Source organism: Heliangelus exortis, chromosome 9, assembly GCF_036169615.1.
Source record: "Heliangelus exortis chromosome 9, bHelExo1.hap1, whole genome shotgun sequence".
Taxonomy (NCBI): Eukaryota; Metazoa; Chordata; class Aves; order Apodiformes; family Trochilidae; genus Heliangelus; species Heliangelus exortis.
This window is the reverse complement of record NC_092430.1, coordinates 18,007,328-18,033,667: the sequence shown is the minus strand read 5'-3', so window position 1 is coordinate 18,033,667 and position 26,340 is coordinate 18,007,328. Positions and strand designations below refer to the sequence as shown.

The window sequence follows — 26,340 nt, the reverse complement described above, 5'->3', positions numbered from 1 at the left end:
TACCGGCCCAAAGCCGGGGAGCTGGCGGGGGGGGAGGAGAGGAGGAGCCGATTGGCTCCCCGGGCCGGGAGATCCTATATGCTGCGAGTGGATGAGGCGGCCCCGGGTGCGGGCTGGGCGGCCGGGCGCCGGTCCTGGTGTTCTTCCCGCAGGAAGGAAGAAGCGGAGAAGAAAGCTGGTCGGTTCTGTTGGTGAGATGCGGGAATTTCTGCTGGGTGTCGTCCTGTTCCCCTCCTTCCCCCGCCCCCTAACTCTCCTTTCTAAGTTTGTTCGTTAGCGAAGAGTAGCCGGGTTGTTCGTTCCTCAGTTCTGGGTAAATCGAGTAGCTGAGTAATTGAACTTGGCGAAAATACTCTGTTTTCCCAAGCCCTTTTTTATTGGTCTCTGTTCGGCTTCAGAGATTGAAGGAGCCGGTCTGTTCAGGGGAGGGGGTACTCGCCTCTTCGCGTTTCTGAAACTGCGGTTTCATGCTTTGGACAAACAAGTTTTCCAACTGCTTTGTTTAAAAGGTTTTTGCTACAGGACTTCATTCATTAACTGTTTACGCGGCTGTCTTCCTTCTGCCTTAAAATAAGGGTTTTGTCGAGGTTTGATATTTCAAATTTCTGCGATAAACAATATATAAACTTCAGTGCAGTTTTAACGTCTCTATAGTACAGCCTTCTGAGATTTCATCCCCCAGTCTCTGATCGCTGTCTGGCAGTCGGTTACATTCTAAAAAAAAGAACGACCTCTAACTTATTGTGGCCCTTTCACGGTCTCGCTCATCCCCTGAGCCTTGGAGGGAAAACTCGCAGCCACTCGACTACTGCGATGAAATAACCCATTCAAAGCAGTGCCGTTTCCTCCCGCCCCTTGTTCCGGCGGCCCCTCCCGCCTTTCTCAATTTTTTATTTTATTTATTTTTTTTTTTTTTTTTAATTTTTTTTTTCCTACGGGAAGAGTGTGCGGGTTTTTTTTCTTCAGCTGTTCCCACCCGAGAAACTCGCAAATCCGGCTCGGAGTTTCTCCGCTCAGCTCCGGATTGCAACACGGGGACGCACCCCCGAAAGTGTTGGGGCAACCCTCCCGCCCTGGCCTCGTTAGCGCCCTGATTAGCGCCGGGAGCGGGGACGGAGGCTGCCGCTGGGTGGGAGCAGCCCTCTCCCAAACTACTTTTGAGAAAATAGGCTAGAGAAAGCGCATCAGGCGAAAGGGGGAAAGACTGAAAGCGTATTAGGCGAAAGGGGGAAAGACTGAAAGCGTTTTGAAAGCCAGTTTACGCTAAGCTCGCTTCTGGAGCTAAAAAAGTTTGGGTTTAGGTCTTTTTGGGTTTGTTGGGTTTTTTTTTTCGTCCTCTCCCCCTTTTTTCTTTCACTTTTTAAAAATTCTGTGCTCTTGGCAGCGCTGTGGACTTTAAAACTGCAGGCGGCCGGGCGTGCCCTGCTGCCGGTGGGAGGGGAAGGGCCGGGCCGAGCCGGGCCGGGCCGGCTCCCTCCTTTGTTCCCACTTAAGGGCGGCCGCAGCCTCATGGCTGGAAGCTGCTCGCTTTCCCCCTCCATCTTTGCCCCACTCCCCCTTTCATGCTCGGTCGGGGGAATGTGTTGTGAAAACTAACGATCGATTTGTGCTTATTTGGGGATTCGCGGGGATGCCAGGAGGCCGCTCCGCAGCCGCTGGGTGAGGCGCGGAGGCCACCACAATAACCTGCGGAAACACCGCGGGGGGGACGGGACCTCCAGTCCGCACCCGTGCGAGCTTCCAACTCTTCTCGAGTCCTTCTGGGTTTGTTTCAGAGGCTTTTGGGAAAGCTCGGGATGCTCTTAGCGGGCGAGCGGGGCGGAGGGGGAAGGAGCGGGCTGAGTCACACTGGCTCAGCTGCACTGGTGGGAGCAAAGGAAACATCTGAGCTTTTTTAGAAGTAGCTTTATCTGCTTCTGAGCAAGATCTTGGAGTCCCTCTAGAGATGGGACACTGGCTTTACACCAGCGCAAAGAAGTAAATTAAGTGCAAAGCAATGATAAAATCTGTAGTTCTATTCTGGCTACACAAAGCAGCAGAGAACTCGGTACGTGCTGCAGCATCCTCATCTGGTGACTGCTGAGGTTTGTGCCTCAGTGGTGTTGAAACTAGTAGTGCAACTGCTGAAATGCTTTGTATGATGCTGTTCTTGCATCTCCTCCCCAGTTCTTGCATTTGTTTTAGCAGTTGGAAAAGGCAAAGGTTGGGGTTAGCAAAAGGATAGATTATTTTTTAAAAGGGAAAATGAGCTGTATTCTAAAAGAGGATAAATGCCAGTTTGTTTCTTTGGGTTTGTTTGTTTGTTTTGGTTTTTTGTTTTTTTCCTTGTTGATCAGAGAAAGAGACATTAAATCACTGATAATAAGTCATGGAATATTCTGTCAGTATTCGAGAAGGCTGGAGTATTACATGGATGGAGCTGGGTGTTTATTATGGGAGTTACTGGTTGTTCTGCACAAGACTAGTTGCATAGAAGCTCACCATCTGTGATAAACAGAAATGTAGTATCTCAGTGAAAGTCTGGGGGCCTCACTGGTAAACTTCAATTTTGCTTTGTATTTAGATTAGAAATATAATAGCAGTGTCTGCTTGCTGGCCTCTTCCACTGAGTGAATCAAAACTGTATCACTTTCTGCTTTCTCTAATGTCCTAAATTACTGAGAAGCAAACTGGTTGCTCATGCTGTGCAGAAGAGTAGTTGGGACAGTCTGTGACATCTGGCCAAACTGGAGTAGTGAGTACTGAAGCCAGGAGAGGTAGTTCCCCTACAGATCAGGAGAAGCACGTGGAAAAAAACCCTGCAAGTCACCGCTTATCATGTGAAATGCCAGTGGCTTATGTGTTTGGTGTTATTCTGCACCCACAGTGTTACAGCATCTAGGATGTACCTGGCATTGCCTCATCTCCTATGGTTATCAGTGTATGCTTGAAGAATATTCTAGGTAATCCCTTAAATTGATGTTGCTTACCAAAGGTACAGAGGTGTTTTTGTTGGGAAGACTTGCTGTGGTTTTGCTGTTACTGTGGTAGGTCTGCTAGGCCTTGGCACAGGCAGAAGGTGGTAGAAGGAACCAGAAAGTGATGGATTAGCATTTTACTACTAGCTCTTCCTTCTGCATGGCACTTGCGGAGTTTATAGTACAGTACCTTCCTCAACTTATTAGGATATGCACATATCAAGTGAGGCTACATGAAGAATATTCAGCAAACCTCAATAATAACTCATCTTTAAATTCCAGTGGAAGGCAGCACGTGGTCCACCTCTGTCAGGTTGGCTGGAAGTAACACAAGATTGTCCACTGATAATAAGAGATACTGAATATTTGAAATCTTTGCATCATTTGGGAAATTGTGGTCCACACACTGACCAGAGATCTGTACATTCTTGAGTCTTCAGAGATTGAAATAATAATTACGGATACTTAAGAGGTTGCTTCCCCTCTTTAATAAGTTATGAAAATGGCACATTTGCTCCTGCAGCAAGAGTGGGAAAGCTCTGGAAGGATCTTTGAAAGATGACTCGACTTAAATTCAGTCAGGGACAAAACCACTGCTATGAAACAGGATCGTGAAACAACCCCTTTGCTTTGGAATTGTAACTTTTTAATATGGACCTGTACCAGTCCTGAAGTGTACTTGTCACTTGAGTGGCTGCATAGTCTGATATTCGACTCAAAATGGTGGCTTGGAGATGCTGCTTCTACATGCCCAAATAACTCAGAGTATAACAATCCAAGACTGCTCAAACAACCTGTGGACAGATGACCCCCAAAGAAGGGGATGGTGGTGTAAGCAAAAGCAATTTAATTTGAAGGACTATTGAAGAGGGACATATATCTGCATATTGCTAAGATCACAGGCTGTAGGAGTGCCTGTAGCACAGAGCAAGTTTGCTTGCTGCAAACCAGTTTCATGAGGTTAAGTTTGACTGGTACCATCTGTTGGTGCAGTAAGTCACTTTCTCGGTAAGTCACTTTCTGTACAAGTCTTCTCCTGCATCCTGTAACTTCTTTCTTCCAGTTTCACTTCTGGTGAAGACCTGAAGAGGTTTGTGCTAATTGACTTGGATGCTTTTGTCTTAGGTCAGGAAACTCAGCAGCTCATTTGTTACACTGCTTCTCATCGAACACCCCCTCCTTCCCTGCCTAGTTGTGTTTTTCCATGGTATATGAAACAGGCAGAGGATGGATGGGTTGTCTCCTACTAGGTTTGGTTAACTGAAGAATGATTAGTCTTTCACTTTGCACTGTACATACATGGGGTGTGAAATCCATGTGTTTTATTGTAAAGAGTAGGCAAAGTGTTTTCACGACTCTTCCCTGTAATTTTCCTAACTTCCCAGTAAAAAGTATTCACTACATTCTCAGTAGGAAACCTCTATAGTGTCACAGAGGTGACAAAGAAACCATAATTACCACTAAATCTTTTCTGAGGTTCTGGCTGCTTTGTCTGCAAGACCTGAATGAAGTCCTGTGGAAATTATGAGTAGTGACTTTCTGTTGCATTGTTCTCAAAGCTCAGCTTCCTAGAATGATGAGGCTTCTTTAATTGAGTGTCTTTGTTATTTTCTTTTTCAGCCTTAAGCCATCCCTCCCTTTGAAGCTTCTGCTCCCATCTTTGTAGCTTCTTTCTAGAGTCCACAGACTGGTGCTTTGTGGTCTGTCTCCCAGTGAATTCCATTTGTAGTTTCTACTTAACTCAGTTTCACTAAATTGACCTCATAGCTGGTATTAATCTGGTGCTGTAATTCAGTTACATTCCTGGCGTTACATTACACTTTCATGGAAGTGTGTGTTTATATATACACACACATCTATAGAACACGTTTTCATATATATATCAAATTATTTTTATTGGCACTTGATACTATTAGTGTGACCCACTATCCGTTTGTCCTAAGGAGAGACGAGTACTTCTGGTTAAATGCAAATGCACAAGTTCCTTCATTTAATTTACAAAGACTGTAATCTTAGCAAATTCGCTCTGCTTACTAAACATGTTGGGAGTGATTTGCAGCTCCTTTGTTTCTTCACTTTTCTTATCGGATTTGAATCTTGACGCTAGGCCTGAGGAATTCTTTCAGTCCTCTGTTTTCTGGCTTGGTACAGCTCCCAATGAGGGTATTTAAGCTGTGGTAAGCTAGAAACTGCAGGATGCTGCTGTTAAATTGTTTGCAGTTCAGGGAATTGTCACGTTTCTCTTAAATGCGTGTGGGGGGAGGTGTTGGTTCTTTCTGCTTTTCTGCCTTAAGTCCGTGCGGTTTCTGCTCCCTATATTTTATGAGCAAAAGCAGATGAGTCTCCTGTTAATTCCCTGGCCTTGTTGCATCTCAGAAGAAGCTGCAGAGAAGGCCAAATTCTCCTAGGTTCCCACAGAAGTAGGAGGGGATTGAATGGAATTCATCTCACCCAGTTTGCAGGCAGGCTTAAACAAAGCCTTGAACCACTATGGCTGCAGCCAGTCTGCAGCTCCTTTGGGTATGCCGAGGTGGTTCACAGTATCGGAAATGTTGGTGCCTTTGTGGCTTGCTTGAAAAAAACATTGAAGCTCTCGATATGAAGGAGCCTTCACTTTTGTATCTGATTTTAAATCTACAAAGAATCTACAGCTTTTGATGTGAAATACTAGACTGTCATGAAAACTATTTGAAACCCCGAGACTTACAAAGAAATAACTGAAATAGACCAAAGCTCAACATTTCACTACTGAACTAAAGGAAAATATTTTCTAGCCTCATAAATCCAGATCTCACAAAGTATTGACATGGTGGTAACTTCTGCCAGCAGCTGGCAGTTTTTGTAAACACCAAAAACCTTCTTTTTGGTGTATACTCTTCCAGTATGCTTCACTTTGACAGAACTTCCTTTGCATTTTTCTTTAACCCTCTCCCCAAACTGACAATCGGTCCCAAAGAAGTGGACATGGTTTGGTACAGAGAAATAGCTCTTGGTTACCTAATGGGTTTGGATGATACCTGTTTGAGCTTGGCTTTCTTCATACTACGTGCACCTCTCAACATAGTGCTTATAGCAAGTGTATTCAGTTTCAACTTTAAAATTATTTTGGGCTTAATGCTCGTGAAGATTGAATGATTTCAGAATTGCAGTCTGGAAGTTAGGACTTTGGAGGAGTGGTGAATCTGGTACATTTGCTGTTTCCAGATAATGATTACAGTTAGGGTGACTCTTGAATTGAACAACGTTGTGTTTCTGTAACTTTAATTTTAAAGGGATTTAAAAATTAAGTTCTTTAATTTCTGTTGGTGTACTTGAGTAACTATAACTTTGTGTTTCTATAGAAAATGTGTGTCTATACATAGTTTATAAAAAGACTTTCTATTTACACTTCATTTGCATGTGTTAAAGAGTTTAGCAAATAAGTGCAGAACTACCCTGAATGTGAATTGATCTCAGAAAAAAATAACAAGTACAAATGCTAAACAAGAAGAGACTGTGTGGTCAGATAGACTGCTTTCTCAATTCAAATAGATTAATTTCCTAGTCATAAAAGAAGACAACCCATAGATGAGATTAACCAGGAAGCAGACCGAATAATTAATGAGTCTCCTCTTCCTTTAGCCTCGAGTAGAATACATTTCTCTCAGCTTAAGAGTTGCTGGCAGCTACTTACAGCAGTAAATGGGTGAGAATGAACAAAGCATGATTCTGTTTAAGAGGAAGGCAACAGAGTATGCAATGCTGTTCTTAAGTGCCTCTAAATCTGTGGGTGTCAGGAAAGCTGAAGTGACTTAGGCAACATTTGCCCTTAGTGATCTCAAAGATCTTTGAAATGTAGTGGCAATGGTAGCTCTACTACATTTGTGGGGGTGATGACCTTTAGGGTGTCACAAGAAGTTTTCTTCCTCATGACTTTTCACTCATCAGAAAGCTCATCTTCTAAATACAAATATAATATTTTAAACATATATATAAAATATTTTAAATATAATCATCTACATATATGCAGATGCTTTCATGGATATGATAGCCCTGTTGAGAAAAAACAATACTGTTGGTTTTCTGGGCTAATCGTATAGTTGCTTTAAGAGGACTCTATTAAATTACTAGGAGACCTTTTTTTGTGTATGCGTGTGCCTTGGTAGAGGTACATCTCTGTGGATGTTGGATTCAGTCTAGCATTAGACCTTATGCTTGCTGGGTGTGTTATGTGGTAAGGAAAGCAAGGCCTTGAACCTGAAGACCTGGGTGCTACCCCTGCAACTGAGAAAATAAGTCTGTACTGTCTGTCTAGTGTCATTGTTTGTAGGACTGGAACACGATGTGCTCTTTAATTTCTAAAATGTGTCCAAAGAACTGAAACAGGCTGTGTTCCTGACTGCATGACTCAGGCCATATAAGTGGAAGAGCTTTGAACAAAAGTAATGTTGGTTCTTACTGCTGAGGTACTGTTAGGATGAGCACCAGCACTAGTGTTCTGCAGCCCAGCTGCCTTGAACTCTTGTGTATGTGATGTGCAGGTACACAAGTAAACCTTCAGACTTGTTTCCCAGGGCTAAGCTTGTAGGCTTCGGAACACAGACTTCTGAAAAAGAGATTTGATGCAGAAAGGGGATCCAGGACCCTCTATCATGCTCTGTTGTGTATAGGGGATAAATGGTGTCTGTACAGTGAACTCACATAAATGCAGACTGCTGTTCAGTATAGCACTAGAGCTCATCACTAGCATCTACCCAAACAGATGAAGTAGGTTGTACAGTAGGAACAATTGTGGCCTTTATATCTGTCTTAAGAGATCTGACTTGCTTGGGTAGAAGTACTTAGCTTAGCCACTCTTCTCAGAAAATGAGGACGTGCAGCCTCAATCATGTCACTGCCAGGCTGAAACTTCAGAACATTATACATGCTCTCATGTACAAAGAACTGGCACTTTTAAACCAATCTGCAGCACACAAAGCAAAAAAATTCATGTTGGTGCTTGTGTGTGTTGTGCATAACCCACTGGAATTAAATGACTCATTCTGGAAGCTTTAATTCTGGAAAATGTAGTCCTCCCTTCTAGCTTGTATGGAGAAGAGTCTCTGGTAGACAAACCAGGTCAAAGCAACTGAAAACTACAGCCTAAATGGAGACTGCTGCCTGAAAGATGTAGTCCTGCTCCTCACCTGTGGTCTGCACAGCACCTATTTAAGGGAACTGATCCTGATGAAAGCAACTTAAGGCAAGTCTGTCCATTCTGGCAGATGTCTCCATTTCAGTTTGCTTGTAGCAGCTGGGCAGCTTGCTGCTCCATATTGGGGGAAACTGAAGAAATTACTTTCTTCCTTTCCACCAAATATTTATAACAAGTGCAAAACCTCTGTAGAAACTAAATCTCTCCTGGCTGTTACCCGTTTCCTGGCAGTTTTCAGCATTTACAATCTCTGTTTCTGCTTCCAAGCCCGAAGGATCTGAAATGCTTTACTCATCTAATTCTATGATTCTCGTGCCTTGCCATCCTTTGAATTTCTCTGCCAATGAACACTTCACAGACTGCCCCAGTACTTTTTGAGTGTTTCACATCAGTGAGAAGCAGCAAGTGGTTCCACTTTTCAGTGTCTCGTTTTTCTACATGCTGCTGTAGTTACATCTGATACAAGGCTCCCCTGGAGGAGGTGTACTTCATCACCCATTTTTATTTAAAAAGTGGATTTTTCTCTTGACTGAGTAACTTCAGAATCATATAAGGACTTCATGTTTTTGAAAGTGTTGGATGTTCACTTTCTGAAAATCTGGTGTCTGTTCAATCTGAGCTCGCAATACATGTACATAAAGCATCTAGGAATGCTGATTCTGCCATTCCAGGAAACTACTTTGACTGCAAGTTGAGGGCAAAGCCTGCGTATGAGATTGCAGAAGATGGGTTAAATGTTTTTGAAACCAAATTTTCAAAGCTGCTGTCAGTCATCCCTGTATTTATGTTCCGTATTTTTGCAACATCCATAACCTGACTCTAAATCCTTTGTAGATCTTTGTAGTGCTAAACTGGGCTTTTCAGTTAATTCTTTTGTCATTGTGAACATATCTTCCTATTGGATGTGTCCAAGTTGTCTGAAGTTTCTCACCAGTTTTGTACAGAACAAGGTATAACTCTGGAAGTTTTGAAATTCCTTGAAGCTTTGTTTTTTGCAGGATATGTTTGCTTTCTTTTCATCTCTGTGCTGATGAATTATGTAGGAAGGAAGACTTAGCTAAGTACCCTACTGCATCTTTTTTCCTTAAATTGACTTTCTTTTGCTATGGCAGGAAATCCTAGAAGTGTCAGGGGTGTAACTTGCTCAGTCTTTCTGTTACGTTTTCTTTTGCCATACAGCTCATACGTAAGAGGAACTTGAAGATTAAATTCAAAACAAATTTTTAACATATAGGAAGATCTTCAAATATTGGGGAGTGGAGGAAGACATAAGCCAGGGCAGAAATGACAACAGCATAAATCCTGAAAGCATGTCAGCAATTAAAAAAAAATGTTAAAAGGAACCTGGGTTACATAATATCACAGATAAAGCTGTAAGCATCAAGGTTCACTTGGGCTTTGCTCCCATTAACTTAGGCACATACTTCCTTAGACTTTGATTCTTCAATTAGAAGGGAAAATATTGATAGAAGTGTAATTGTGTTTTGCTGGGCTTATTTGATGGGCTGACTTGACTAGATTTCTTTTGGTGTAAGCAGTAGATAAATCGGTACTGATGGAGTTCAGTTTCCCAGGAATTACAACTATTTAAAGGCTTGGAAACAAAATGTTACAAAAAAATTAAGTTTTAGTTAACAAAGCTTCTGTACCACAAATAAGAAAATGCACACCAAGAGGCAAAACACCTTAATTATGGTAAGAAAAATAAGGCATGCACAGTTTTCTCTCTTTTCCACAGTGTTTCCTCTTGCTAGGGAGAACATCCTTGTTTTTTTTTAAACTCAGTTATGAGAATCAGAAGTAAATAGCTACTATAGTGACTCAACCCGTTCTCCTGTTTAAGGGAAGGGGAGAGCATGATTAAGCGCAAAGGATGAGTGTTGCAAATGGGTTATGAAAAGTTCTGACAGTGAAAGACTACTTGTGCATTGGCATCTGGGCTTTTTTTGCAGGAAGATGGGGGAGTGGATATAGACCTAGATAAACAGTACTGATAAATTTTATAATTGCATTTTTAAGTTTTACCTGAGAGGCATGTTTGAGGAGAATTCTGAACAACTTCTGTCTCCTAAAGGCTGTTCTAATACCCCTGCACTAGATCAAGGTAATTAAAGACTGTTCCAGCCTTTAGTCTGCTGATTTTATAGCTTGGGTTTTTTTGTCAAGGAAAAGTATGTTTTCTTAACCAGCATCTTAGACTTGCACTCTGACTCCAGAGGTGAAGTTTAAGGGAGCAGAAAATTTGGTCTATGTGCATCCTGAGCCCTGCTATCTGTTACTTAATTAAAGTTGTTTTCACTGTGACATATGTGTGTTTGGGTTTTTTGGAGGGTTTTTTTGGGTTTGTTTTTTTTTTTTTTTTTTGAGGGCTTTTTTCTCTCCTAGTGGAAATAACTTTCATATAGGTTAGTTTCACTCCTAGTCTGGAGTGACCTCTGTCAGTTTGTATTTGTGGTATTGTCTGTTGTCTCCTTTTACTAGACATGGACAATTGTAGACTGTTGCCAAAGCATTTTATTCAAGTGTAATCTAAAGAAGTTGTGTTTGATGACTAGGATTCCTGTATATACCAAGGTAAACTTTGCTTCTAGAGCTGGAATAAATAGATTGCCTCCTGCTCCCTTTCTTTTCAAAAAAGTTGATCAGCTGATGTTTTGTTGTTTTTGTTTTTTTTTTGGTGGTGGTTTGCTGTTGTTTGTTTGTTGTTTTTTTTTTTTTACTTTGTAACTTAATTGGGTGAGAAGATGCTGCAGCATTTGTAGTAAGTGGTGGTTTCATGTAGAGTACATATTTTTTCAAAGAGCACAAACAGTTGTCTAGTTCAGAGGGGAAAAAACAACTTATCCTCCCTCTTTGGAAGTATTGGGTATCTTCAGACCTACTCCTCTAAATGGAGCTATAAAATGTCTGGATTTCTGTGACACTCTTGTGCTTCATCTGAAACAAGAGTAAGCTTTGCAATAGCTTTCTGTTGTAAAGTTGCTGAGTTTATATCTCTGAGGTGCATTGTTGAACTTCATGTTTCCAAAATAAAAAGGGTTTAAACCAATGCTATAAAAAGCGCTGACTTTTAATCACCGAACTGCCCATCCAGCTTTTCTGTTTTATGCACTACAATCTGCAAGCCTCAACTGCACCAATGCACGGCTTCCATTTTGAGCAACCAGTCCTCTTCCTGTGGTAGATAACTACACCACGAAATTGCTCCAGGTTTCCTTATCTCTGTGTAGTCTGTTGTGTTCTTATGGTATGTAGTTGCAAGATGGGTAAAATAATATCAAAAAACTTGTGTTGCACATCTAATGTAATTGTGATAGCTTGTGCTCTCATGCTTCAGGGGTTGTGTCTCTGTGCAGGAAGTGCTCAGCTGGTAGGTGTCATTCCTTTTGAGTCTGACGTTCTGGCATGGCGGAGTAAACACTTTGCTGAGGTTTTTACTTCATGATCCTGGGATCAGCGTGCTCATGGGACCTGTTCTTATTTAGTAGACATGAGAGATGAAAAGAACAGAATCCCATGAACTGCAGAGCAGTGAGGCTGGATCTGGGTGTCTTTTTTGTGCCTTGGATTCTTTTCTTTACTAAAACCCTAGTGCGAAGTAGGGACGGTAGCCCTGCCGTGTTAGCTGTCTGGTTTTAGCAGGGCTGCAAAATCATCTTAATTGGGTTACAAACAATGTCTGCACTGTCAGCCAAATGGCGGTCCTGAGCTAATAGATGGGGTGTGTGGTAACGGGTGCCAGCGGAGTCCGGTTGTACAGTTGGTGACGCTTCATCCACCCCTGCGCTGGCCGTGAAAATCAACGGCCGCTTTCCCTCAGCGAGCCTCGGGGAAGGAGAACTGGGCTGCCCTGGGCCTCCGACCCGGGGTGGGGAAGGTGCTGGGGTGAGGCCACGGGGGCGCTGCCAGGGCAAGGGAACGACACGGAGTGGCGCCTTCCCTCAGGGTGGCGAGGGGGCGGTACGAGATGACGGGGGGGCGGCTCTGCCTGACCTAACCTAACCCGGCCCGGCGGGCTTCAGCCGGACGGGAGCCTGGGCTGCCCTTCTTGTCGGCTCCAGGCCCTTGTGGCAGAGGGGCTGCGGGCCGTGGTGAGGGGAGGGTGGGGGCGAGGCCTCTGGCCCGGCTCTGGCTGTTGTGGCGCCCCCACATCCGTGAGCAATCGCCCTGTGTGGGTCTGGCCCTTCAGTAGGCTGCCCAAAGACAACTTGTAAATTTCTTCAGCGGAAGGGTAGGGCCTCCCTCCAAACTGAGAAGATCTTAAAGAGCATGTTGTTAGCCGTCGGTTAATGGCAGGGGCTTTTCTAAGAGTTTCTTGTGTTGGAACTGAAGCCTCTGTGTCAGGCTCCCCTTCTCCTTAGTGGCCTCCTGGAAGCTTATTCTGGGCCACTGACAACCTCTAACTTGCTGCCATTTTTTGGGGGGGTGTAGGTGGGTGGTTGATGGGGAGTGCCTGCACAGTCAACCAGTTTCCATTGCCAAACCTAAAACCCAATTGTATTAACAGCTCACTAAAACCTCTCTCCTCCCCTTACAGTTGGTAGGCATTCATCTTCATGAAGGAAGGAGACACGTGAGAAGATCTGATTTAGACCTGTAGTGTTTGCTTCAAGATGCGCCAAAGGGAAAATACTCATCTGCAGGTCTCATCTGTCAAAACTGTCTGCATTCTTTCAATCAAAGAAAAACGTTTTTTGAGAAAGATGACTTGTGAAATCTGTGAACAAAGTTGGCTATTCAATGATACTGAATGAAAGACAACATGCCTTACAAGGGACACTTATCTTGAAGGGGTGACACTGTGCTCCTAAACTGAAACACAGGCACTGTAAAAACACTGATCCTGACAAGAATAAGGATTTTAGGGACTGCATCAGAATGTTTGTTAGTCCCAGAAAAGTTAGAAAATGCCATTTTTTGCAGATAGTTGCCACTTGCTTCATACTGTGTCTCATGATTTTTTGGGGACCATTTGATAATCACATTGTGAGCCATATGAAGTCCTATTCATACAGATACCTCATAAATAGCTACCATTTTGTGAATGACAGCCTGTCTATCAACAGGGATAACTTGGACAGAGTATCAAGATACCAGTACTTAATCAACCACAGAGAGAAATGTCAGCAGCAGGATGTCCTTCTCCTGTTGTTTGTGAAGACTTCTCCTGAAAATCGTCATCGGAGGGATGCAATTAGACAAACTTGGGGTAATGAGAAGTATGTTCGCTCGCAACTTAATGCCAATATTAAAACTCTCTTTGCTTTAGGACGACCAACAGATCTGCAGCAAACATGGCTGCAAAGAGAACTTCATCTTGAAGACCAGAAATACAATGATTTGATTCAGCAAGACTTCTTGGATACTTTTCACAATCTTACTCTTAAATTGCTTTTGCAGTTTAGCTGGGTGAATGCCTACTGTCCTCATGCCAGGTTCATAATGTCTGCAGATGATGATATATTCATCCATATGCCAAATCTTGTTGCCTATCTCCAAAGTCTAGCACAAATGGGTGTTCAAGATCTCTGGATTGGTCGTGTCCATCGTGGATCCCCTCCAGTAAGAGACAAGAGTAGCAAATACTATGTTCCATATGAAATGTACCAGTGGCCCTCTTATCCTGACTACACAGCTGGAGCTGCATATGTGGTATCAAATGATGTAGCAGCTAAAGTATATGAGGCTTCATTGACTCTCAATACAAGTCTTTATATAGATGATGTTTTCATGGGTCTCTGTGCCAATAAAATGGGACTTGTACCACAATACCATGTATTTTTTTCTGGGGAAGGAAAGGCTCCGTATCATCCATGCATTTATAACAAAATGATGACATCTCATGGACATGTGGATGATCTTCACCAGCTCTGGAAGCAGGCTACAGATCCCAAAGTTAAAAAAATGGCTTCAGGAATTTGGGGTAGAATATACTGCAGACTTATCAATATTATGCTTCTATGTAAACTATACTATGAGGACACATATCCTTGTTCAGCTGCATTTTCTTAATACTTGAATATCTGCATTGAAGATCCACTGAGCCAAAACAGAGCAACAATTTTTTAGCTGTTTTATTCAAAATATGTAAACATGGAAAGAGGTGAAACCTAAATGTGAATAGTTGGAGGTGGGAGGGAAGATGGTCCCAGATTCTGTTCAGAAACTCTTACTGAAATTGTTCTCTTGTTGTGCTGCAGCCTTTTACATTATAGTCTGGTTTGGTTTGTTGTTGGGTTGTTTGTTTGATTTTGGTTTTGGGTTTTTTTGCACTCTTTAAGAGATGCAAGTCTGCATTAAAAGAACTGTAATGGAATTGATTTTTAAACTTGGAAATGCTTGGTGAAAATGTCTGTTACTTTGAACTTGTCAGTAAGTCTTAAGGTTTTTTTAAAATAGCTATGTGAACTAAGGCACATGATAAAAATCTTATCAGAATGGAGTAGCCCTTTCAAAATGCAAGGAAAATAGAACCTCTGACTTGATGAGTGAGACTATTGCAGTACTTTCAGGCAATGTAAATTGGTTACAAATATTCACCATTTCTCAGTGCTTCATTGAAAGTAAGTCTGGACCTACACAATTGATGAACAGTGCGTGGTGGAAGTGAAGACCTGGAACAGTCTTTTCCTCAAAGCTCCCTAGATCTTTGAAATAGGGCAACAGTGTTTGAGTGCCCTATGACTTTGTTGTTGCTCCCTGTAGATCAGGACTGAATTTGAAAGGATGAAAATCAAATATTACATAACTGGTTTTGCTAATCTTCCTCTGCCTTCTGAAAACTGAAACAGTGTGTTTTGTAAATTCAGTCTTTAATAAGGAAATAAGCTAAATGAGTTTTCTTTATCACTGCTTCTGCTTTCCAATATTCGTGGTTCTAAATGTGACAAGCAAGTGGAAGTCTCTGAGAGTGTTACTTCTAGCTAATTTGAAGCTCATAAAGACCTTAAAAAGCGAAATTTCGTGCCTGTACTAACAAAGAGGGAGGAAGGTATTTCCTGCTAAAAGTTTGACTTCACAGTGAATGCATAGGAAGATAGTGATCCACAGAAACACAGTACACAATTCACCCAAGTATTTCTCCAGAAGTCTTAAGCACAATATTGTCTTTGAAATTTTAGGGTAGCTTGTGTCCACAAAACCCTGTATCTTGAGCATCTTTCAATGTTCATACCACCTGCAGGAGTAACAAAACACCGGTGTGTTGTAAATCAGGATAGAACTCAGTGATGCTCAGCCTCCAGCTGTTAATGAGTTGTACTGTGGTGCCATGTAAGTACTGCAGAGAACCAAATTTCTAGGATGTCTGCAGTCTTTTCTTGTATAGTTCACTAATGGTGCTTTCACAGACTCAGGACAAATATTTTAATTACTAATCGCCAAACCTGTGCTAGCTCTTCTTGGAGTGGACAAAGCAACAGTGCACCAGATACAGTCAGGTATTACTTGTGAACTGATTTGATGCTGGAACAAGTTCTAGTGTGGATAGTGTCAGAAAATTACTTCTGAAAGCTTGAATGAGTCAGGTTTGTCAGCAGAGCAGTAACAATGCAAAAGCTTACAACTGATCAAACATCTGTTGGAAATGTGCTAATTACAGGAGCAATACTATCTGCTTCCTGTGTGGCTTGCTTTTTTTCTTTTCTTTTTTTTTTTTTTTTTTTTTTTTTTTTTTTTTCTTTTTTTTTTTTTTCTGTGTGGGGCAGTGAGGTACTTGATCTGTGTCTTCTGACTCTCCTGCAGATCACCTATACATTACTTGGCAGTGTCAAGCTACAGGTAGTGAACTTTTGTTTGAATAGCTGCACTTTGGGGCTGTGCTGCAGGTTTTAATGGTTTGAATGGTTAATGGAGTATACGAGCATAGACAAAATTCAGGACTGAGCTCACTGACTGTTCTCTAAGCTGCCATTTCTGATGGGTGGGAGATAGCTACTGGAATTGAGTAAAATACGTAACTTTGTCTGATTGTTTTTCCAGAAGGAAAAAAGTAAGAGACCTAACAGAACCCAAGTGTTGGGTGTATTGAGAGGCCACAAATAAATGCAGTGTCAGAATGATTAAAGAATGTAACAGGTATACTTTAGAAAGAAAAATCCAGTTCCTGTTCTTGCTGAAAGGATCGATTACGGCACTGAGGATGTATGGTCTTTAGAAGGAAAAAAAAAAACCCACAAGACAACCCTAGATATGTATATAAAAATTTTGGCTTATAGAGAAATAAATGCACATACAGAGAAAGTAGTATTCCATACAGAAGGAAATCTGCTTCATCAGATCTCTGATTTGTGAGCCATTTAAATGAACAAGCTGCACAGCAAAACTGCACTACTAGAAAAAGCCACCCACTGTAGGGAAAAGGGTCTTTATATGCAGTATGCAACCAGAATGTTCTAGTAAGACTACAATTTTCTCAGTATAACTGTGCTGGGATTTATTGTTTCCAGTCATACAAGTGAAGGTAAAATAAGTTTTAAGTAGTTTAATCTTCTATAGGGTAATTACCTAGCTAACATGTAAATGTAGTTTGACATTATCTGAAAGTCACTTTTGACCATTGAATTACTTTGTTTTACAGATGGTTTGAGTTTTGTTTGGAATGTTTCTTAATCCTAGAAGGGCCTTGGTGTTGGTAGTATGCATTTTCTTTTGATGCAGTGGAAAGAAGTTCCTTCTTGAATAAAAAGGAAAGCATGAAGGCACTCCTCTTAAAAAATGGAGAAGCTAGAAAACTTATTTTCTGATTCTATAACACTGACTTAAGATTTGTACACCTCTACCTAGAACCTGTTATAACAATAGTCTTGGTGCTCCAATGCAGGGCTGTCAGGTTTTGCTTGTACAAATAAAACTATGTCAGCCTGAATGGTCACTCCTTGTTAAGAGTTTGACATTGTTGCACAGCATATTTAATGCTAAAATTGTTTTTACCTGTTTGTTTGGTTTGCATCAGTTTCCCTTTGATATTACTAATTTTTATACAAAGTATTCAATATTTATTCTTAAACTTTGCTCTGTACTGCAAAGACAATTGTTTTGTAAAACTTGTTTTGAATAAACAGACTTATTTCTTTTAAAAAAACTAAAACAACACAACAAAGGTGGTAAATATCTTGTGTTGCCTTCTTTGTTACTGACAGGCTCAGCTCTGTTTTTAAATGCTATCATGAGTCACCTCTTATGAGAGGACTTCAAACTGCTTCTCCCTCTTCCCCTGCTTCCTTTCTATTCTTCATTGAATCACATATTTTGTGGAACAAAAGACAAAATTGGTGTTCCCAAAAAAGGAGATGGCTCAAAAGTTTGTTACTTCTAGGTCTGAAGTTGTGTAAAACTGCCAGATATTAGAAGCTTAACCTGTTGTTAATATTAACTCTGAATCTCTATGTTCTCTCTAGGCAATTGTCCCACAGGAGGTGTACATCTAAATAAGTGCTATTTTGGATTATACTTGCACTTTTTGAAAACTAGCTGATCTGAAGACAAGTCACAGTATTCTCATAGGATACATTTAAATTCAGATGGTAATAAGTTGCAGTTTGGTATGTGTCTCCAATTTATCTAGCATAACATACCAAATGTTTTTTGCATCAAGTAATTCAGTGTGTACCTGTGTGAGACAGAGGCATAATACAAGGATAAATTCTCTAAATCATACTGAAGAAGTCAGAAAGGATTGTGGGGCTTGGCTTGTTGCAGGGTGGTTTGTGATGTGGGGTGGTTTTTGTTTGTTTTTGTTTAATTGTTATTGCTTCCTTTGGCCTAGAAAAGGGCAGTTCAGCTAAAAAAATGGGTTTGCTTGGTACTTTTTGTTAAGTCAGTTAAGTATTTGGTGTTTTACAATACGTCACAACTAGTGTCTTTCTCAAGACTTTGCAGAAAGAGAGAAAAGATCATTGCTTGCATTTGAAAACCAGAAGATTCTCAAATATTATACTCAAATATTAATACAATTAGCACAAAGATCATAATCAATACTTAGTTTTGGGAATACATGCACTGCTTATTCTAATGGCTTATTTTCTCACATTATGTAATTAATGTTTCTAAGGAAAAAGAACTGCAAAAAGCCCCCCCAAGAGTCCCACATAAAAACCAAAAGTTATGTCTTGTTTGCTTTTCCACCTGACAGGCAGTATAATGCATGGCTATAAGCATTTCATTGACATGATTATATCCAATTACTTATTAATCTGGGTGAACTTCAAAGAAGTTGTAGACAATGTGCTATAAATAGCTGTTTGCATTCTAAGAACAAAAAAATGATACTGGCTCATGAGTAGTCTTACCTCCTCCTTGTTGACAAGTTTTCATCACTTTCACTCATTACCAGGACTCTGCTGGATCCTCCTTGACTGGCTTCATGCATCACTTCAATCTGAATAAAAAGGACATATTAAAAGTAAAAATACTTAGTTGCTGATGCTTTTATTTAGAGAACTGTAACTCTAAAAGAATGTTATCAAGTATAGTATGGTACTGGACAAGTTAAAATATTTTAATTCTATGGGTGCTTGTTGTAAATCAATAATCCGTCCTCTATGTTTCTGCTGTCTCAGTATTGGCAGGGGTGGCATTCTTGACCCCAGGCAATGTCCTTATGATCTTCCACTATAGAAGGAGAATTACCTGCTTATGTAGATAATTACAGGTGTAACAGACTGATGCTTAGGCTCTGAAGTACTATAGTTTTGTTTTTAGCAGGAAACAACAACAAAAAACCCCTTAATATTTTTCAGAGTGGTTTCTATGGTGCTATGTGGTGAAGTCTAAGGACTAATCTGCCTTGTGCCTCTACAAAGTGTCTTTGTAAAAGCAGCAGTGTTCTGTAAGACTGCATCTCTCAGCTGCTGGGTACAGTGTATGTGTGCAAGGGCTGTCCCCAGGCTGAAATGGACTGGGTCTTTTGACAGAGTATTTTGATAAACATTAACCTACTTCCTTGTCCAGTCTTGCTGAGTTGTATCATTGCAAGCGTGCTCCAGGCAAGTTTTAAGCAGGCTTTTCCTCCTTTTGCCTGTAGCTTTAAAATACTTGGGTTTACTCAAAGGCATTGTCTTCAAATATAGAGTTGAACTACTCTGCTACTGAGCTTGCAGTTAAACCAAGACTGTATCTAAACTTGAAGTTTCTGAGCACTTTAGTTTTCAAAGGCTGATTCTAGGGAAAAAAATAATGGCCCTGTATTCAATGTAGCTAAATTATTTAGCTGGTTGTTGATGATTATGGAATTTGTGAATGAACTATTATCACCTGAACTATTATCAGAACAAGTAAGCAAAATACTTTTTCTGGAACCATACTAGTCCATGCAGCAACAGGTAACAGTAGTATTTTTCTTTAGGTTTTTGTTTGTTTATTGGTTTATTTTTAAGTATTAAATATGTGGTCTTCCTTCATGTAGAACCTACTCTGGAAAATATTTACATGCAGAAAAATACATACCATTGGAAAGTGCTGAATATAACATATCATAACTTCAGAGAAGCTGGAATAATATTGCAGTTGTAGAAACAAAATAGTTAAAATGCTGTAAGGAAGGAGTACTTTGGCTGCACTCTAATGTATTACTGTTGGATGTTCCCTCCATGTTTCCTCTTTCTACTTAACTGTAACTTGGTTTCCATGTACATAAGCATAAACATTTTTAACACTGCTATCTGACTGCTAACTGCTAACTTTCAACCTGCAACATGAAGTGTAAAAAATGCTTAGAGAATTAATTAGATGTTCAGGTTTTTAAATTCCAGTTATAAATATGTAAACCTGTATTTATTTTGAGTTTTCTCACAATATGGAATGTCCCCGAGACACAGATGCTCCTACCTTAATTCCACCTTTATTCTTCTTAATGTTTTTCTTTTTTGATAACTCTACTTCAGAAATGGTCTTTGGAGGGCAGGAAATTTCTGTGGACCTCCTGTTGGTAGCTGAAGGAATCAAAAAGAAAGCAACATTAAAAAATACGTGCTGAAAGTTGTAATCCTACTTCCTAATAAAAATCAATGTGCAAAGATCCTGTCACATCTGGTAACTGAGACCTGGCTTAGAGAACTGAATTGTTGCTGGACTGGTGAAGGACCATCTGGCACAAGGGATGGGCAATGTTGTTCAGTACACCACTGTGTCTTGAATTGGTGCCCATAGCTCCACGTAGAGACTACTTTGTTTTGGCTTCCTCCCTGGCAGTCATCTTTAGAGCAGCTCAGGTAAGTGTTATGTAGCTCTATCAGCAGTTGACTAAATTTTACTTCTGTAGTTTTTCAGCCGAGGTGCTGTTCCATGTGTCAGTTTCCAAATAAAGGAAATCTTGGTTCTGGTAATGGCTTCCTAATGTTGTATTATAAAGGATTGTTCCCATTTAAGTTTCATCACATGAATACATCTGAAAAGAGTAATCATAGAGGTATCAAGAAGTCAGTGTGACCATGTATGCAATGACACTGATTCCAAGGAAATTATTTCAGAAGTTGCTGTGTCATGTCAGGTTTGCTGGGACTTGCAGGATCTGTAAACCACAGTTGACCTTGAGTTGTCCAGTGCTACTAGAAAACAATCCTCAACAACTTAACTGCTTACCCTAAGACTTCTGTGCTAAGAAAAAACTACAGTAAACTGTGAGAAGGTGAATCATATGTTTGGCTTTTGTAAAAAATAACCCATCACATGTTGTATCCTTGTTTTAAATTGACTGTTAGTTCACAGTGCATATTATACAGGTCCAAGGCAAACAATGCTCTCCTTTTTCTTAACTGCTGAATTGATACAGGCAACCATGCATGTCATGGTAAAAAAAAATAGGAATACCAGATGAAATGATGAAAGAAGCTGGGTGAGGCAAGAAAGAAAATTTTTACAGCCCTGAGATCGGGTCCTTTTTAGGTCTGTTTTTTTAGAAAGTTCTTGTTTTCCCAGAATAAAACCTGGTGTTTTCAAATGTGTCCTGTAACATTCTGTTTAAGATGGTTTCACTAAGTCTAATGATTTGAGGGGTTGAGACTCTTGGTTATCACAAATACCTTTTCCTCTGTGGGAGTAGCCAAAGGATGTGATGAAAAGAACCAGATATCTTTAAATGGAGAGGACAGTAACAAATTTTCCAAAGTTTCCAAAATTTTGTAATTTAATTATTTTAATGTAGTGTAAAAAAAAAAACAAAACAAAACAAAAAAACCACCAAAAACAAAAAACGACCCACAAAACCAAAACAGGCAGTGGCATAGGAACACCCTAGATTATATTAGAAAGGCACCATACCAGTTTCATAGGAATTAACAACCTGACATTTCTTCTACCCTGTGTCTTTTGAACTACTTCAGCATGCAGCTTCTCTCCAACTCTTTGCTAAATCTTTCTGGTTTTGTTCCATGCCTTTTATCTTTCTCACAATGACTCTGTATTAGAAAGTTTCTTCAATGTGGCAGTCTTCAATGTGTCTGCTGCCACCAGCAGCTGTAATCAAGTAATAGAAGATTCTTACAGTTCCCAGGATGGAGCTGAAATGAAAATGCTGTCTCTGGTTCTTCCATCACTCTTTCAGAATTTACTGCTGGGGATCTGTTTTGATTTTGAGCACCACTTTCAGCAGCTGCCTTTCCCATCCCAAAGAAAACTTTCCATGAAGTAGTACTTGTTCTCTCAGAGGTATTGTTACTTCACCCAAGACTTGATCATAAAAATCCTGATTCTATTAAACAAAACAAAGGTGTTTTTGCACCTTCTTTTCTATGTATTTACCAGGCACTCCTGACTACCTTAGACATGTTGCCAATGTCCAGTTACACTGTCTAAACCTGAGTTCAGTCTTCTAGATTGCTCATCAAAGCTAATTCTCAGATTTTATACATACTGGGTATGTTAGTAAAAGTAATGGAAGCAGCGTAATAACTTGAGGAAACATGGGAACTTTTGCTTAGAAAAGCATAGCTCTTGACTCATTTGTTTTTATGTTTGAAAATCCTGTCTGAAAGCAGTTGGCAGAAAATGTGGAAGTCAGCTATGACTTTGATGTCTGGATCACAATTTATAAACTCAGACTGTGCTCCAGGTGATGCAGAAAGAGAGCAATGGATGGGTGAAGTGAAAGATGCCACATTCACAAAAATCCCCAATGCAGGTACTCCATGATCCTCCAGGAGATTACTCAGGTCAGTTTACTAGCTTAGTGTTGGCTTCATCATTATAACATAGTTCAGAAAGGAGACAGGTAGAAGATAAAAAAGCAGGCAAAGCCAGCTGCCTATATTTTAGGGGTGAATTTGATTCAGACCAGCACTGCAAATTTTCCCCTTCCAGTTTGACTCAGAAATGAATTGAAAGCAGGAAGCAATCTGGTTTTGATCATGCTCCAAAATATTTTTGGGTTACTGACTGGCCCATATTCAGTCATCGCTGCATGTCACTACATTTAAGTAGTTTCTGGAGTAATTTAGAAAGAAGCAGCCCAAATAACTGCCTGTTATTATTACACTAATTACTGTAGACTAGAAATATATTAAAAGGGAAACTCCTTTATAAACTTCAGTACAGTTGGTCGTTTCAAGGTCATTACTGTTGAGGAAGCTGAAAGTACCAGCTTCAACTGCCTACTGAAAGAACAAAGGCACAGAAACAAAGTAAAACTGTATCTATAAACAATCTAAGGTCTGCATGGTTTAAGGTTGTTTTCATTTTATTGTTTCACAGTACTCTCCTGCATAATGAGTAATGAAGATTTCATTTTGAACTCATTAATGTTCTAAATTGCCTGGTGCTGCTTTCAAAGGGTATTGAATGTCCTTTAAACTTTTAATTGCAAAGATATTTACAGTAAAGCATTCTCCTGCAGCCCTACTGTGCTTCTCCTATGAGGCTTTAGTTCTGGTTACTAATTTCTTACAATCAAGTTGCATGATAAATACAGAATTCCTGTTTCATGACTTAGTTTACACCAAGTGGTAAATGTGGTCTGTACTGTCCCTAAAGCTGCTAGGAGAGGAGACAGACTCATGCGCTCAATGTTTCTCTGCGGACTTTGCCACTCCATGACCAAAATAAATTCACCGAGGACAAACACCGTGCTGCCTGTGGGGGAAAGCTGTGGTTTCACCCATTTCCCCACCCTGTTCCTGCATGGCAGGTCACAGGCACCATGTGTCTCAGGAGTTCATCTCTCATGGCAGGGCTACATCACACAATGGGGCACAAACAGAACTGTGTGCAGCTCCCAGGTGCTCAGGAACTACTGGGTTGGTCTATCTCGGTAATTGGCCTTAAGTTTGCTCCTGCTAGAGTAAATATAACTCATTAGCTGAAGTCAAGGGTTATGACACACACTCAGCACTTGCGAGACATTCAAACCCCCATTAAATAAGTACCATGCTTTTACATTCAGATCTTGTGTGAATTTCCCAACCATGAGCTTCCTCATCTATTTTCTGTGGGAGAGTTGGTGCATTCTCACTAACCACCTACAGTGGAATCAAAGTCCTTTGGCAAGAACAGGCGTGGAAACAACGCTCCTGCTAAACTGTTTATTGGGGCTTGCAGCTCATGCTGTCCCACAGGAACGCGAGCTGGAAGATAATTAATGACTCAGCAGTGGTTTTGAATGCTGGTGATGACAAAACAGCATGCTTAGGCAGCTAAAAGAAACACCTAAGTATCTAAGATTTATCATTTAATGACTTAATGCTTTTCCATTAGGCAATATCAACTCTACTCGTTTGCTCTAGCAAAATTGCTGTCAAGCCCCCGGAAAATCTGCCCATATAAAAAGCAAAGAGTGAGGTCCCTGTTTGTGGAATATTATTCTGTAAGAACACACTACTTGGTTTCCTCTGATTTGCCCAAGTCTGATAGCAGCTCTACAGCTGCAAAATTGAAAGCGTTTTCCCCCTCTTCTCTACTTCATTTATAGAAATCTCCCAAACTATAGAAACTGCTGGTTACCCAAAACCATTAATGAAAATCACATGCACCATCTTGTCTGAGTTAGCCAGCCTCTTTGCAGCTTTACTTCTGCACACATCCCCAGACTCTTGCAAGACACTCTTTTTTTATCTTCTATCCTGCTGTTATTAGTGAGTGAGTGTTAAGCATTGTTGACTATAAGGATTGCTGGAATGGATCCAGTGAGCAGTCATACAAATTTGACTGTGATGCAACCAGTTTAATTTTTACTTAAAGTACTGAAAAGATGCCAGCTTTGTTCTTTCATATGATTTTCATGTTCCAAGTTGGCCTTCTGAGATGCTTTTAGGGTGAGTCATAGATTTAGTATGTGCAGTTTGCTGTTAAATGTTATTTGCTTAAAAATTTCACAGAAATTGTGACATCTCTGCTCCTGTATTTCACATCTATGTTGCACACTAAGAAATCCCTAGGTCATTCTAGCATTTAGAAGACAAGAGATGCCTGAAGCAAAGCTACACATGCAACCTTAGTTTTGCCCCTTTTCTGATAAGGCATCTTAGGGTCCACCCCCTTTAAGAATCCTTGCCTCATTCAGTGCACAGATTTAAAAAACATGTGATTAATGTGCAGCTTTTAATTATTTTGATTTATTTGTATTTCTCAGTGTGGGCCCCGAGCTTTACTATCTATATGCTATTTCAATCCCTGCTCTGAAAATGGTTATCTTTTTTCTAATAGTCCTTTTTACAAATTCAAGTGCTTCATAAATATTTACTGAACTGTTTTCACAACACTTCTCAGAGGTAACAGGCTGTTATCAACCACACTGAGATCTCCAAGTGCTATAGATAAAGATCAAAAGAGAATACGCTGTGGGAGGCCAAGGTGACATTTTTAGAACTGAATTTTCTGGATCACATGTTCATGAGCATGTGCTCTGCCCAGTAGTTCTGTTTTCATATTTCACTGCTCTTTCAATGTAGGTTTTTAAAATGTATTTCAACTAGTTATTAAAACCAAAAACTCCCAAATTGCACCAAGTTGGATCATGTTAACACCCACATAGATTTTTTAATAGAATCAGAATTTTCAGGGTTGGAAGGGACGTTTAAGATCATGTAGTTCCACTTCCCCTGCTATGGGCAGGGACATCTCCCACTAGATCAGGTTGCTCAGAGTCCTGTCCAGACTGGCCTTAAAAATTTGGGCAACATGTTCCAGTGTCTCACGACTCTCATGGTAAGAACTTCTTCCTAACATCCAATCTAAATCTACCATCCTCTACTTTGACTCTGTTTCCCCTAGTCCTATCACTACCTGACATCCTAAAAAGTCCCTCACCAGTTTTCTTGTAGCCCCCTTCAGATACTGGAAGGCTACAATAAGGTCTCCTTGGAGCTTTCTCCTCTCCAGACTGAATAACCCCAACTCTCTCTGTGTCTTCATAGGAGAGGTACTCCAGAAGCAGAGCTGAAACCTTTACACCTATTGCACCAGTTTGTTTTCCCCATGTCAGCAGGAGTTAAAAGCAGCAGTAAGGAGCAACAGTTGCAGAGGCGACCCCAGAGCAGTTTAAACCCAACTGAAATGAGTCTGGGATGGTTCTCATTTTCCTCCCAGCCTCTGGCCACACACTTCTGTCTCCTTTTTTGTCAGCACTGCTGTTCGTGGAACTGGCTGATGATGAGCTACACCAGCCAAAACAGCCCCCTCAGCCCCCAGTGACAGTTTTCAGTTCCCTCCTTTGTTCTCATTGGTTATGTGACCATAAGTACCGAGGGAAAGCAGAGTCAGGAACACATTGCTGTGCTGGGCAAAGAGGAGATGAGAAAGGGAGACTGTGACAGGCCTGCATTAAGAAGGTCTTAAGGTGCTGCAAGATCATACTATAAGGAAACGAGCAGTGCAGGGGATAAGAAACATTTTCTCTCTGAATTCCATGAGTTCTGCTGACAACAAAGTAAATGAGACTACAGGAGCCAAACTGTAGTAAGTTCATGCATAATGAACATTTATGACCCGGGATTTTTTTTTTTTCCTCAAGTGCTTGTAATTCTGCCAAATCCAGACACTTTAGGAAGGGACAAAACAATTTTGAACTGCTGTGGTCCAGTACTCACCACAAAGACAACTAGAACAAGACAATTTTCTTAGCCTTTTTCACTAAGATGGCCAAGCCATTTTTTACTGAAAATTTTCCAAGGAAATGTCAGACTGAAGATAGCCTTTGGGAAAGTTTCATTTGAAAGAGTTAGAGTGTGGGAGAATTACAAGTAAATGAAAATAGAAAAATGCTAACTACAGCCATCCCTAATG

The 26,340-nt window shown here is 40.6% G+C and overlaps 2 protein-coding genes across 14 annotated transcripts in view; one reads left to right on the top strand and one right to left on the bottom strand.

Moving 5' to 3' along the window:
• The window catches only part of MCF2L2 (MCF.2 cell line derived transforming sequence-like 2), a 155,704-nt gene that overhangs the window by 62,720 nt on the left and 66,644 nt on the right, over window positions 1-26,340 (bottom strand). For all 11 annotated transcript variants that reach the window (XM_071752549.1, XM_071752546.1, XM_071752554.1 and 8 more), the window contains exons 14-15: window positions 19,957-20,060; window positions 18,420-18,508 (exon numbers count right to left, since the gene is read on the bottom strand). In XM_071752549.1, coding sequence (XP_071608650.1) covers window positions 18,420-18,508; window positions 19,957-20,060 — 193 coding nt within the window. The remainder of the gene's footprint in view (window positions 1-18,419; window positions 18,509-19,956; window positions 20,061-26,340) is intronic.
• Window positions 116-17,239, top strand: B3GNT5 (UDP-GlcNAc:betaGal beta-1,3-N-acetylglucosaminyltransferase 5). 3 transcript variants are annotated; one of them, XM_071752571.1, is made up of 2 exons: window positions 116-191; window positions 12,668-17,239. In XM_071752571.1, the coding sequence occupies exon 2, from the start codon at window positions 13,009-13,011 to the stop codon at window positions 14,140-14,142; it is 1,134 nt and encodes a 377-aa protein (XP_071608672.1). In that variant the 5' UTR covers window positions 116-191; window positions 12,668-13,008; the 3' UTR covers window positions 14,143-17,239. The 3 variants fall into 3 exon arrangements, with proteins under 3 accessions (XP_071608672.1, XP_071608673.1, XP_071608674.1); XM_071752572.1 differs by lacking the exon at window positions 116-191 and adding an exon at window positions 11,298-11,377; XM_071752573.1 differs by lacking the exon at window positions 116-191 and adding an exon at window positions 12,128-12,361.